The following is a 13,625-nucleotide window of genomic DNA, read 5'->3' as shown; positions in this document are numbered from 1 at the left end:
AGTCTTCGGTCTGACCCGGCCGGGGATCGGGCCCACAACCTACCGATCAAGAAGCCTGACGCATCACCATTACACTATCTCGCGCGGCGTGTAGACAGCCGGCTAAAAGAAGAGTGCTTGGTAGTCCTATAGCTGGCGTCCCGTCAGCTAAAATTTAATCAAACAGGTCTCAATCGAAAGCTAGTGTCGCGCTGATTCCGAAAACACGAATTAATATGTTAACATGGCGATGGAATTACTCCGAAATAGCCGTCACGGCCGATTGTTCGGAGAGTTCGCAGAAAAAGGAGAATGTCTGGCGAACAAACAGAAGATGCTGGCCTCAGTGTTGTTGAAGAATTTAGACGATGCATGTTTCAAGCATAGGACAGATTTAAACTTGAAGCTGAAACTAGGTTTACCGGCATTCACCACTTAAATGATATATTGAATTTTTGAATTCCCACGCGCTGCTGCAAAGCGAAAGTCACAATTTATTCACCAGCGCTTTTAGAAGCACTTATGACGACGAGGTGGACTTTTTGTAGTTAGCTGCGAAAATTGTCATGCCTTATACCTCGAATTAGGGATCATATAAAGCAGAAGATTGCTAGCTTTTCGTACAAACCAATATGAGGCCTCTAGGACAGGGGTTCTCAACCTGGGGGCGCGCCCCCGTTGGGGGGGCGTGAAAGCATCTTAAGAAGAGGCGCGAAGAATTGGTCAAATGAATTTTTTTCGCGCTATGCGCGATTTACCTCCAATTCACGCGTGTTTCTCTATATATAGACCCAGTTTCTTATTTTTGAATTCTCTCATCAACAGTCATAACCTTCCATGACATCAAACAATCTGTTAGGGTTGCTAGCATCCCGGTTGGATCTTGTAATATGACGATACGAGGGCGCGGAATTTTCCACTATCCTAAAGAGGGGCGTGTCTAAAAAAAAGTTGCGAACCACTGCTCTAGGACGAACACAAATTAAGTTATAATCATATGAAGTTGTTCAACTTGAGATTTTAAAAGGGTTAAGAGGCTGGTGCGGAGCAGTGAAACCACGTTTGATCGTAGTGCAACAACGTTTGTGTTTTACAGTGGTTGTTTAATGCAAAGCTACTTGATTCGACACCGTATTTATGCTCGTGTCTGAAACTTTATCTGAACATTGGTGTTTCAACTGCGAGCTGTGTGAGGAGCTTCTCAAAGCTCAAACTGATTATGTCTTATATATTTAGTTCTATCATGATTCATGAATAATGATCGGCTATCAGCTCCATCCATTCTGTCTATAGAAAGAGACTATACGTTCAAAAACTTGAATTTGAGGATATTATCGCTGCTTTTGCTTTGAGGCGGCCATTGATTTTCTATTTGTACAATACATTCGTTCGCTATTTCTTGATTACTTGAACATCAATCTATGTCGAAATTTGATGCGGTCTACCTAGGGGGGCGGCATTTTCAAGAGAGCCAGGGGCGGCAGCACATGCTGCTACGCCAGTGAATCGTTGAGTGTCAACCTTGAGACTTGGCACAGCGTTCGATTCTAAAATCAAGGCATACCGTGCAAAAGCTTATGACGGATCTAGGTAAGGAGCATCGTTAAAATCAATAGAGACCAATACCGGCTTTGCGTATAATCTGTTAGCGATAAATGACGAGTCAGCTCTCACTCGAATTATGAAACGAAATTACCACTAACACAGTTCAGTGACAAACTTAAAACTTGGTACAGCGTTCGATACTAACATTAAGACTTACCGTGCCAAATGTCATAACCGATCTCAGTATTGAACATCGTCAAAATCAATGGATACCAATACCGGCTTTTGAGTAACATCTGTTTGCGATACATGACGGATCAGCACACACTCAACTTCGGAAACGGAATTACTACCCTAAACTTTAAGTAGAAACCCTGAAACTTGGGGCAGTGTTAAATACCACCATCACGACATGACATACCAAGTTTCAAGAGTTTTCATGGTGTGGAACACCATCAAAATCAACCTATACCAGCAAAGGTCGACGAAACGCATATGACGGAAACCGAGTTTAGATATAGATACGATTGTTACATCACACCTTAGGGGCACAGAGCTATTGTGCCCCGGTTGCTCGGTAATTTTATGAATAGGAGAGAGTAAATCACCGTTTCTTTATTGTGCGCAGCTTTGAGAGAATAGACAGTGAAAGCTTGTTATGAGCGCTACCGGGGCACGCCCCGGCTAGGCATTTGCAAAGCGAAAACACAGAAGAGAATTCGATTTTCGCAGAGACTTCGCTATATATGGGCAATGGGCATTAACAAGCGAAAGGACAAGAAGAATACGATTTTCGCTGTGATTTCGGTATATATAGATTGGTGTGCGTCTATAAATGGTAAAGAATAGTTATTGAACGGAATTTTAGGTGGGGCAATGCCCCAGTTGCCCTATAGGACGAGCCGCCACTGCATTTTACATACTTAACCTTAGGAAATGACGTGATATCCATTAAAACCTGGTTATCATTGGCTTGAATCTTAGCCAATCGTGTAGTGTATTAAACTTTATCCAGTTAGTCACTCACAAATATGCGTTTGACATTTTGAATATTTATCCTAAGGAAATAATAGCGGTTTGTAGCGATATTCAATAAAACCTGGTAATCATTGGTTCGAATCGTCGCCAATTGTAGAGTAGTGCGTAAAGTTTATACAGTTTGTCGCTCACAAATTAAAAATTTAGTATATGCAGAAGTTAGGCATTATTGCAAGAGTTTGAGACAGCGATGTCGAGTGAATATATTTCCAAACTAGCTTATTAATACTATATTTTATATTTTCTTAATGTCGCTCGTAGTGCAACAAATTGCATGTAGACGATAAAACTATATATATCAATATTGTACTCCGATCGGAGCAAACCACTTATATATCGAACTCATTAATGTCGGAGATTTGATTGACGTTACGCAGACGAACTCATCTATCCCTGAGTGTTCTGTTTTGCATCTGTGACATAATAACACGAATTTTCCGCACTACTACTTCCTGTCCTATTTGTAGTGCTTCTGAGCTTGGCATTATTGTTAGTGCTGATTGCAAATTCTTTCTATGTCTCTAAAATCGACTCCTCTATGTCCACGGTATCTCAGATCTCAAAAGTAGTGAATGCTTCGAATACGCCAAGTTTCCTGCTTTTAAGTAGTAAATTACTAAATGCAAATCAAGTTAGGTGTCTCAAGAGACGGTTTTGGTAGCCGGCTAGCCGTCTTCCTACCACTCTATTCTACCTCCCTAGTCGTCGGGAGGTCACAGGTTCGAGTCCGACCGACTGTCGATTCCGGAAACTCATAATTGCTGACGGTTTTATCTATATGCCCTAATATTGAATTCGCGTAAGGGGTGTCTACCAAACGCCTAGAATTACAGTGGGTCGTGATTTAAGTCGGCAGTTCAAGAATCAAAGACTACAATATCAATCTGACGCATAATTAGAATTGATGCCGAAACATCGTGAATACCAAACAACGAGAACTCGTTGATGATGTTTTCTCTTCTGAAACGACCGAGTTGATAGTCTCATTTTATTGACTCATAAGTAGGGTGATTTTTGACCTAAAAACGTCAGAATTTGACCTAAAAAATCAAAATTTGTTCATTTTACGACCTAAAAAAACTTCATTTTGACCAAATTTTGACCCCACGTATGCAAATTAGGTGTTTTCGCACATGATGTAAAAATTGTACTACTTATCTCCATTTCTGGTTGGCACTGTCTGTCAATACGAAGTAGTTTGACCTGAAAAAACTTTTTGACTTGAAAACTGACAAATTTTTACATGGAAAAACTTCATGTTAACGACATCTGGCCTATAAAGAATTCCAGTAGTTACATCACGTATTATGGTATAAATAATTAAAATTTTGGGTAGTACAACGAAAGATACTTTTTTACATTCTCGGGTAGAAAGTGTCTGTCTTCAATAAGTAGCTTGCCAAGAATGGAGAAAGAACGTTCAACAGCCGCAGTTGTTGGCTGACAGCACTGAAGTTGTGCGTACACTGCTGGTGACACAGCGTGTTGCTTCATTCTGACAATGTTGTCTACATCACTATTTTTCATCATGCGCTTCTTGATATCAGAACCATGCAAAGCCCATGCAGTCTTACTTCAGTTAGGATATTGCCGTACGTTGACCATAACACCATGTCAACATGCTTGTGTTTCGCAATGAGCAGACAATGGGCCGCCTACAACGGTTGGCCTATAAAGTAGGCTACAACTCTAAAATATCAAATGATAAGTTCACCGACAGGCCAAATCTACTATACAAACGAAATGCAGGGGTCAAAATTTTGACTTTATAAACAATTTTGACAATTTTTTAACCTAACGCCTCAATTTTGACAAAATTTAAACTCATTTTTACATGTCAAAAATAATCATAACTTTGTCTGTTTATATCATGAGTTGCCAACTCATAACGGGTCGCGGACCACTTATCAATTTTCGTAGAGGCAGCGGGCCGCAAGAATGTAATATCGAAACAAAATAGGCCATGCACACAGTTAAGCAAGGAGCGACCACGTTTTAAAAACTTTACCTCAGTACAACGCTATGCTCTCTAACATGAGCGATTGGCATATAGTTACCGCAAAATAAGTAAGATTGAAGAAGTAATATTAAAGAGTATTATTAAAGTAATATTAAAGAAGTAGGCTACAAATGGGACATGAAATATCATGATTATCATTATATTTTGAACTCTGAGTGGGCCACGATACCTGACACCGACTATAGAATCGATATTAGGGCTAGCGATATACGTTACTCTAGCTGAAAGACTGTCTCCTCCTAAAGTTTGATCTCGTAGGGAAGCACTAAGGCGTTTTCTGAGCGTCTCGGTCTTGGCAATGTCTGGGCAATTGCCCGTCAAGGCAATATATCCATTCATATCGGCTGATTCACACTCGATGTAATGATGTTGCCATCACCGAAGCAGTTTAAGCTAGTGAGGAATAATGATGTTGGGCACAAGCGAATAGCTTATTTTGAAACAACAGCAATATTTTGTAACTGAAATCAATTTCAGCATTTCAAAATGCTTTACTTAGCGTTCTTCCGAAATCTCATATCAGTTCGCGGGTCGTAAAATATGACTTGGCGGGGCGCGTGTTGGTGACCCCTGGTTTATATGCTACTCCCATTGGATTTTATGTAGCCTACTCTAGTACTACTCTGTACTACTAGTAGTACTACGCTCTGTACTACTAGTAGTTTCAGAGCGACATGGCTCGTCAGCAAATATTCCAGCGTCAATGCTGTCTGAGAGAGATACGTGGACATTCTGGCCTTCAAGATTACTTGACCTCGACCTAACATGTCGATCTCGCCTTATGCCAAATGCCACCTCATTTTGTCGCTTGCCTTTTATATTCTCTGCTTTACTTTTCATTCGGTGTGTATGCCTCTTCTTAACATCGCATAGGCCCAGTTGGGTGTCTGATTTTAAGGACTGCAACAAGTCGTTTCGACACCTTCCTATCTTTTCATTGTATTGCACTTTTGTGGTGTTTTGAAATGATAAAAATAATAATAAACTGATACTGAGCATTGCATGAGGGACAGTTCAATAAAAAGTGTGATACAGTCTCTTTGGCTTGGCAATGGTCACATATTCCGATATCGTGATATCCTACACTTCTACAAGCAAGATATACTACAATGAACTAAGACAGCCGGGGCCTACGTCGGGGCCTACGGGGCCTACGGGGCATACGGGGCCTACGTCGGGCCTACAGTCGAGGCCTACGTTAACTTAAGTTATCGTAGGCCCCGAGACAGCCCATTTCCACTCGGCGAATTTCGAGCCTTGAAGTCCGTACTAAGTGCGATAATACAACTCTACAACGATAGGGTTACCATATTTTGGAAATCTGGAAAGAAGACACTTTTTCAAAATTTTCAGACTTGCAATACCGGAGGAAAATCCTGAAAGAATAGTAAATTTTTCGGTCGACTAAAAATAAATCAACTTTCAGGCTCAACTCCCGAAAGAGCCACCGGAGCGTTACTTCAATGCTGATTTACTGTATCTCAGTCGAGTTTTGCCCTGTATTTAACCAAAACTCTCAAAAAAGAGGACACAATCTCAAAAAAACGAGGACATTTGGGCGTCCTCTGAGGACACATTTCAAAAAAGTCAAAAAAGAGGACAAATCCTCTTAAAAGAGGACGTATGGTAACCCTATACAACGATCAGTATTTCTACGTATTTCCGCAGATTATTTGTTTAGTGGGTAATTATTACCACCAGTCCTGAGAGGTAGAACTTTGGTAAATTCTCATCACACACAAGAAATTAGATTGGGAGTACGCCTAATAGAAATTTTAATGATGATCTCGACGCTGCTTGTCATCACCGCCTTTTCTCATTCATTCTCTCGTAAGTATGCTAGTGATGTTCAGCAATGATAGATCTGGTCATGGCTGCTAAATATAGATAGGTAGGTGTCTGGGGGGGGGGGGGGGTAATGGGGCTTAGCTAGTCGAATTTTTGCCCCATGACGATATCTGGCGATAGTGATTCCTGTACTATTCCAATGGTTTACATACCTTTATATATCCCTGCCACTTCAAATCGTGAATTCGATGACTTGCCAATGACCATATAGCATGTGCATCAGTGAGTGGGGACTCTGGCGTTAGTGGTAGGCCTACTTTACTCCGCTCGGTGGTCTGAATTAGATTAATCCTGGCACGGTAACACTTACTTACTTAGGGCAGCGGAGGAGGAAATGCTTCACGGTTTCTTTGATCCCGCATGCATCAAAAAGGCCATTTTGAGACATTTAATTCTGTGGGACAACTAAATGTAGGGTGTAAGGTCATTTCTTGATGGATACGGACAAGTCCTTCCGAAAAGCAATCGAGGACTTTCAAAACTTGTATGGAAGCCTGTACTGGCCGTTGGTCATGGTCGCGCATCTCTAAAAATAAAAATGATAGTTTGCCGGATCATGTTGATAATGGCTAAAGATATTTTGTCGGATTTTTTGTAGCTAATATATCAGTCGATAACATTGGTCAACACATATTTTTAGGCAGACAGAGTAAGAGTGGTTTGGGGGGTTATGAAGGGCACTGATTCTGAATATGACCTTGGTTTTTTTCAAATCGGCTCTTCTTTGGAGATAACCCATGGGGCTATTTTGACCAAAATCTCCCATTTTCGCTGTAAAGGCTAGATAGAAAATCGGCTCAGTCGTACTATAAAGTTTAGAAATTCAATCTACTTGTTATTTTTACACACAGAAGACCCTTTTAAATCAAAATACAGCAACAGCACAATATTTAAGGGTATTAGATTTATCAGGGTTATAGACTTTCACGGATATCATATACATAAATAAACTTCAGTCATGTATATAAGTATTTACCTAGATACTAAATAACCAGGCGTTAATTCAATCAGTTTTACGTCAATCACCTATTGTAAATTTGAAATAATCAGTTGGAATACATTAATATTCATTTATTTTGAGGTACAATTGCTTTTGTATGATTTTCGCCCGTAAACAATTTAGTGCAGTTTCACGAAAGGTTCCAGCAATGGTCTGCCATAATATGTCCATCTCATCTGCCCTAATATCTTTCTTTTGTTGTTTTGATGTCATGGTGGAACCTCTCCCCTTGCTAATCAACAGAGGTGGTCAGTAACGAAGTACTTCTACTTTATCGAAGTACTCAAGTAGTTTTACTCTACGTCAGGTACTTACTCAAGTAGATCTGATTTTCGCTACTTCTACTTCGTACTATTTTGTGATCTACTTACTTACTTTTCGCTATTTTCAGTTTGTCAAGTCAAGATAGTCTGAGGAATTTCGGGGCTATTTTCAAGGAATATAAATATTTAATTTTCATAAAAGTTGAGTAAAGCTCAGAATTTTCGTCGCGTTTCGCGCCCAGTGGCACCAGTATGATTTCACGAAAGTATCGGTGAATATAGTTTAGGTAGCGGGTTGGCGTGGCTCCGTTCACACCGCATTGTCGCCCTTCACCCATATGAAATATTTCATCACAGTATATATGACTCATCATAACGTTTGAAACTGATGTTTCGCAATCTAGCATTCACTTATCATATCGTAATATAGCAGTCCATGGCGTGTCCTAATCTTGAAAAGTAGACTCTGATTTATTTTTAGTTTTAGAGCTGTTTTAGCATACCACCTTTGAAACTTTCTGGACTAAATACATGAAATACATTTTCCGCTTTTAAACGTGGTATTTATAAAACACTTTCAATTCCCAGTATCATATACTTTGAGTTCTAATTAATAATAATTCTTTTAATACATGTTAAGTATAAAAGCATGTGTAGCAATGCCTTTAATTTCCGGAAATAAAGCTACACAATATGGCATTTTTACGATCCACCATATTTTTTATTCACGTTTACTAATGGCGCAAAGTGTTTAAACCGTATCCTATACAACTTCTCCGTATTGCTCTTCGTCTAAACTACGGGATTATAATATGGGGGAGTGCGCCATACCAGGATATTTTCTGAAACGTGCTGTTCGATTAAACAGAGGAGTAGTATCGTATTTCCATATCAGTATGCTTATGCTGTCGAAAATTGAATACCTCCGGATATGCATCAATATGAATCAGACTTGGCACCTTTCGCATAGCTCAATTTGCACCTTTTGACAATCCATGCGAACGAATTACGATCTTTTTCACAACTACTTACTTACTTGAGTAGATTTAAAGTCAGTTAATTCTACTTCTACTTCAAGTAGCTTTAGGTAGATTATGGAAGAAATATTTCTACTCGTACTTGAGTATATTTTTTCGTCGCTACTTCTACTTCTATTTAAGTAGCTTTCTTGCTACTTTGACGACCTCTGCTAATTATCATCAGGAAATATATGAAGATGACTGAACTTTTACGCTTATGTTTGTCCTAAGTTTTCCATATGCAGATACGAATTTTCAACTGTTTGTAGTTGGGTGCTTTGTGATCATCTGAAAAGTTTCATTTACTACATCTTAGGATAAATTCCATGCAGTAAACTCCTTCCTAATATGAAATTGGAATCTTTCATCCGTATTCGAATCTGAAATCTATCAAATATACCAGATTTAAGCTTCTCTATTGATAGGGATACTATTGGTTGTTGGTCCCTTTGCTGACGCAGCGGAAAGTTATCCATTTACAAGTCAAAAGAAATGAGACACATATGAGTTAAGCTTTTCAAGGACAAATTTTATAGCTTTATACTCCTCTTTAATCTTGGTAGAATGACCAATTGATACAGGATATTATGTATTTCCGTTGTGCAAAAGTACAATTTTTAGGCTTGACAAACTGCTTTCTTGACAAACAAATATTTCGCACCAGGTTATGTTAATATTGATAGAATGACTGAGAACGACACGAGGGTTCTTCATAGTCAATTATCTATTTATGTGCAGTATAAAATTAGAAAAATTATGATTTTTCGCCTATCAAGTGAAATATTCAAGGGTTAATACAGTAATTTTGGGCTTTTATAGGGGTATAAATATCTACTGAACAAGAGCCAATCTGGCAAAACTAATGTGATATTCGTAATCACCAACCTCGAAAACCTCAGAAACGGCTCTCAGATGTTCTGCCAATTTTTTTTCTTCATTTTGTTGACCAGTGTAATAATCAATGTGTCCTTTTCCTTGTGAATTATTTCAGGATGTTACCTCCGTCTTTTCGAGTATTTCATGCTATTTAGTAACCTTTGCAGACCCTGACTGAAAGACGCATTTCTTTGTTTTAGCTTCATCGGCGGATGCAGGTTGCAAAAAGATTGGCGGTAGCTGTTTGGACTGGAGACACCACAAATGCATCGCTGGTTACCAAACGGGCCTTTGTTCTGGGGACAAAAACAGACGATGTTGCAAACCGTGCTATGATGCGTGTAAGGAAGCAGGTCTATGAATAGAAATCTGAGCTATCAGAAAAGTACTGATTGTTAGCTGCATTTATTCTAGGTGTAAGTAATCAAGCTTATAACGACGGGAGTGCTTCTGAACTTGAGGCACTTCTTTTCATTGCAATACCAATTTTGCGACTGCGTATTTGGAGGAACATAAGAATATATGCATTGTACACATATGCACAATATTCACATTTTCACGATGTATGCGGAATGCCAGTCTACAAGGTCCCGCCAAATAGGGCCTACTAGGAAATACATTGAATAAGCCTATCATTGATGATACGGCACGTGGCGTCATAATCAGCTAGGAAATTTGCCCTCGAGCACATTTGAGTTTGAGACCGCGTAACACCTCTCGTTGAGTTCGTCTAACCAGCAATGCGATATTTTAAGTCATTTATAATTAAATGACTTGTGACACGAAATTTTTGCCGTAGCTCACCGGACCGATAAAATAATAAGCGCCACATTGTCTAATTTTCACATTTATTATCATTAAGAATAATGATTCATAGGCACTAAGAAGGAAGCATCGTATGGCGACAGCAAATGTAAAAGCAAGGGCGGAACGTGCATGGATAACTCTAACTACTGTACTGAAAGCTACCTGTCGGGGCATTGCGGTGGTCCAGCGGGAAGGCAATGCTGTACTAAAAAATCTGCAGGCAAGATTCATAATGTTATAAATATGATGGCATATTGTTTGTTCTACTCTAACGTCTGCAGGCAAGATTCATAATAACATAAGAATTGATCTATCTCGTATTTTAAAATTGATGATGATCGTACAGTCAGCATGTACTTAAGCACTATGGCGTAATGTGGCCTGAGACATCGCTAGGTATCGTGTAAAAGTACATTGATATATTGCTTTACTGAGATTTAGGATTGGAATTAGCAATATGACGTATTAGGTTCGTGTTCATGTTCTCATTCACATATACCTTTCAAAAAGTTCGCGTTCGCGCAAACCAGAACCTTTCAGGGGTTCGCACCATCCCTAGTTAAATCAAAATCATAGAATATTGTTTAATTTGATCGCGTTGCGATCATATTCAGCATGAGTGATAGCGGGCCAATGCTGCTGCCAGGGGCGACAGGCCCCCGTGCGCCCTTTAGAATTTTGCGTTTGATCATGTGGCAACCGTTTATTCGATTATGACACAATCGATTTGTGGCGTTGTTTAATTTCTGTTTTTTAAGCTCTTTATATTTCCCGTCTCACTACGTTACGTTACTGCCGACAGGTAGCACGGCCCACTTCTAGGCTCTTTAAAACACCGCTTACGCGGATCAGATGGCGAGAATGATGATGAGCTGCGTTATCAGGTCGTGATGCAAAACTGCCACGTCGTTTTCACTGGTGATATAATGCAAATGTATCGCAATACTATATATTTGACAAAATACAGTCAGTGCAATTAAATGTTTTTTCTTGAAAATCTCCAAAATTATGAGTCTCTCGAGTAAATATTGCAACTAGAGAAGTTTTACTTGACCACGCTTGAGCCAAATGCCTATATGGAAAATCACAAGTATACCTATACAAAATATCAAAGAAATGTTGAACTAGAAATATAGAACGGCAGTGACACTTGAATTGATATTCATTTTAGTATATGAACCCTACTCGAGCGCTGAATAAACATCGGTAGTGCTTCATTATGTTGACAAATTGTACTTGCATGCAATTGGTATAGGCCTATTTGTTGGTGCTAAAGGCAATATAAGGGAAAACTGAAGAGGCAAAATCGACAATTGACTGGAGCTAAGATACATATCACTGTTTTATACAGTCACTTCGGTAGATTCCGAAGGCGGTTACGTTCCTGATCTTGTTTGAACAATAACTCATACGACGAGGTTGCAATATGAAATCAGTATATTATACAGCAGAACAGTGCTTTTCAACCTGTGTGACGGTTCGCACTTGTGCGAATGAAAAAAATTACAGTGCGAATGACGAAGGTGGTGCGAATAGTGCCAATGAAAATCCGGATCAAGTGCGAATGAAAATCGTGATTAATTGTGAACTTTTCTGACGTGGAATATTTCAAATAAACCTAATAGGAAATTTAGGATCACTGTAACTTTTGTAGTTGCGACGCAATTGTAAAAACTTGATACGACGCACCACTAATCGTACGTAGCTCTCACAAGTCGTAGTGTATTCATGCAGTCTAATTATTACGTAACCAAAAGCGTGGTTTGGAAGCTGGTGTAGTGGCAGTATAGAGATTTCTGCAATCTCTTTAGTGGCAGACATACAGTATATCAGCCCGTCTGAGCCTGCGACAGGCTGAAAAAATGACGTCAAATTGACTTTCTGCTTTCTTTCGCTAAACAATCATCATATTTTCGTAATTACTGTTCGATTTGCGCGAGGCACGAGGATAGTAGTAAATACCATCATTACAGACTCACATTTGCAAGTTACCGTAACGCAAATTTTTACCCCTTCAAGGGTTATCAAAGTATGGAACGCAAAGGGTATAATTTTAGGTCGACACGGTGCCAGAGCTATTTGTTAATATGTATGTAATATTTAATGAATTTATTGCGAAAAATCCTGCGATTGTTTTTACATATCCAAAATCACTGTGTTGGGTACTCTAGCCCAGTGGTTCTCAACCGGGGGCCCGCGAGCAATTTCAGGGGGTCAACGAGACCTCTAAATTTGCAATGTGATTGAAAACCTAATATGTTATTTTTTAAATCAGGGAAAACGTGAGGCAGTTTCGCTCAACAACTGATAAAACCTCATCAATCACATCATCCGAATAATCGTCTGACATGTAATATATACTACTGTGTAGGGATGGTGTGAACCTCTGAAAGGTTCAGGTTCGTGTGAACGCGAACCTTTTTGAAAGGTTCTGTGTGAACGCGAACGTGAACCTCATGACGTCACGTGACGTCATATTGTTAATTCCAACCCTACATTTCAGTGAATTGAAAGCCTATATTAATGTACAGTAGCACACGATACCTAGCGACGACTCAGGCCCCTTAATGCCACAATGCTGAAGTACATATTGGCGTTTTAAACGTTGCCAAATTTATATCAACTGGGGCAATCAAATAACATAATAATCCCATAAAATCAATATCTTCCGTTGCTTCGTCAACCATTTCGATCACGACTTGCAAGAGTATCAATACTTGATACCGATATTAACCCATTAACAATAAGTTATACAGCAACAAGCCAACACCCCAATCGCACGAATTTGGTTTTTATGACACAATAAACATATGAAATCAAGATTGACACCGTACGCCTGCTTGATTTCTTTTACATCATTATATCAATTCCATTGATTGGATGAATAAGCATCATTAACTGACTACGTATATGTAGTGTATGTCGCTCTTGATGTTGTACAATAATGATTGCGGGTCAAGCTCAAGACTAAGTGTCATCATTATTCCCAAACGGAAAGGTGGGTATTTCGAGCAAACTTTTGTAACAAATCAAGTAAATCTTTGAGATTGTCAAGGTGCATGCTCGTTTAATGTTGATTTTTTATGCTGCCAGCGCTATGCATAGAGTGGCCCGCAGTTGAAATGCAACAAATTTCCACCAAAGGTGTTATAATGAAGTGAAAATTGTAATAAATGAAAAAGGTTCACAGTGCAGAACCTACCAAGGTTCGTTTGTGAACGTGAACCTCT

The 13,625-nt window shown here is 39.3% G+C and overlaps 1 protein-coding gene across 1 annotated transcript in view; it reads left to right on the top strand.

Moving 5' to 3' along the window:
* Window positions 1-5,751: 5,751 nt before the first annotated feature.
* Window positions 5,752-13,625, top strand: part of LOC145441047 (lysozyme g-like) — a 47,980-nt gene continuing 40,106 nt past the window's right edge. The window contains exons 1-3 of the mRNA XM_080318829.1: window positions 5,752-6,412; window positions 9,789-9,929; window positions 10,466-10,615. Coding sequence (XP_080174955.1) covers window positions 6,361-6,412; window positions 9,789-9,929; window positions 10,466-10,615 — 343 coding nt within the window. The 5' untranslated portion in view covers window positions 5,752-6,360. The remainder of the gene's footprint in view (window positions 6,413-9,788; window positions 9,930-10,465; window positions 10,616-13,625) is intronic.

This window comes from Botryllus schlosseri, chromosome 6 (assembly GCF_051294905.1).
Source record: "Botryllus schlosseri isolate E-star chromosome 6, Bs_hap1, whole genome shotgun sequence".
Lineage (NCBI taxonomy): Eukaryota > Metazoa > Chordata > Ascidiacea > Stolidobranchia > Styelidae > Botryllus > Botryllus schlosseri.
The sequence above is the reverse complement of the archived record's forward strand: the minus strand, read 5'-3'. Positions and strand labels throughout refer to the sequence as shown.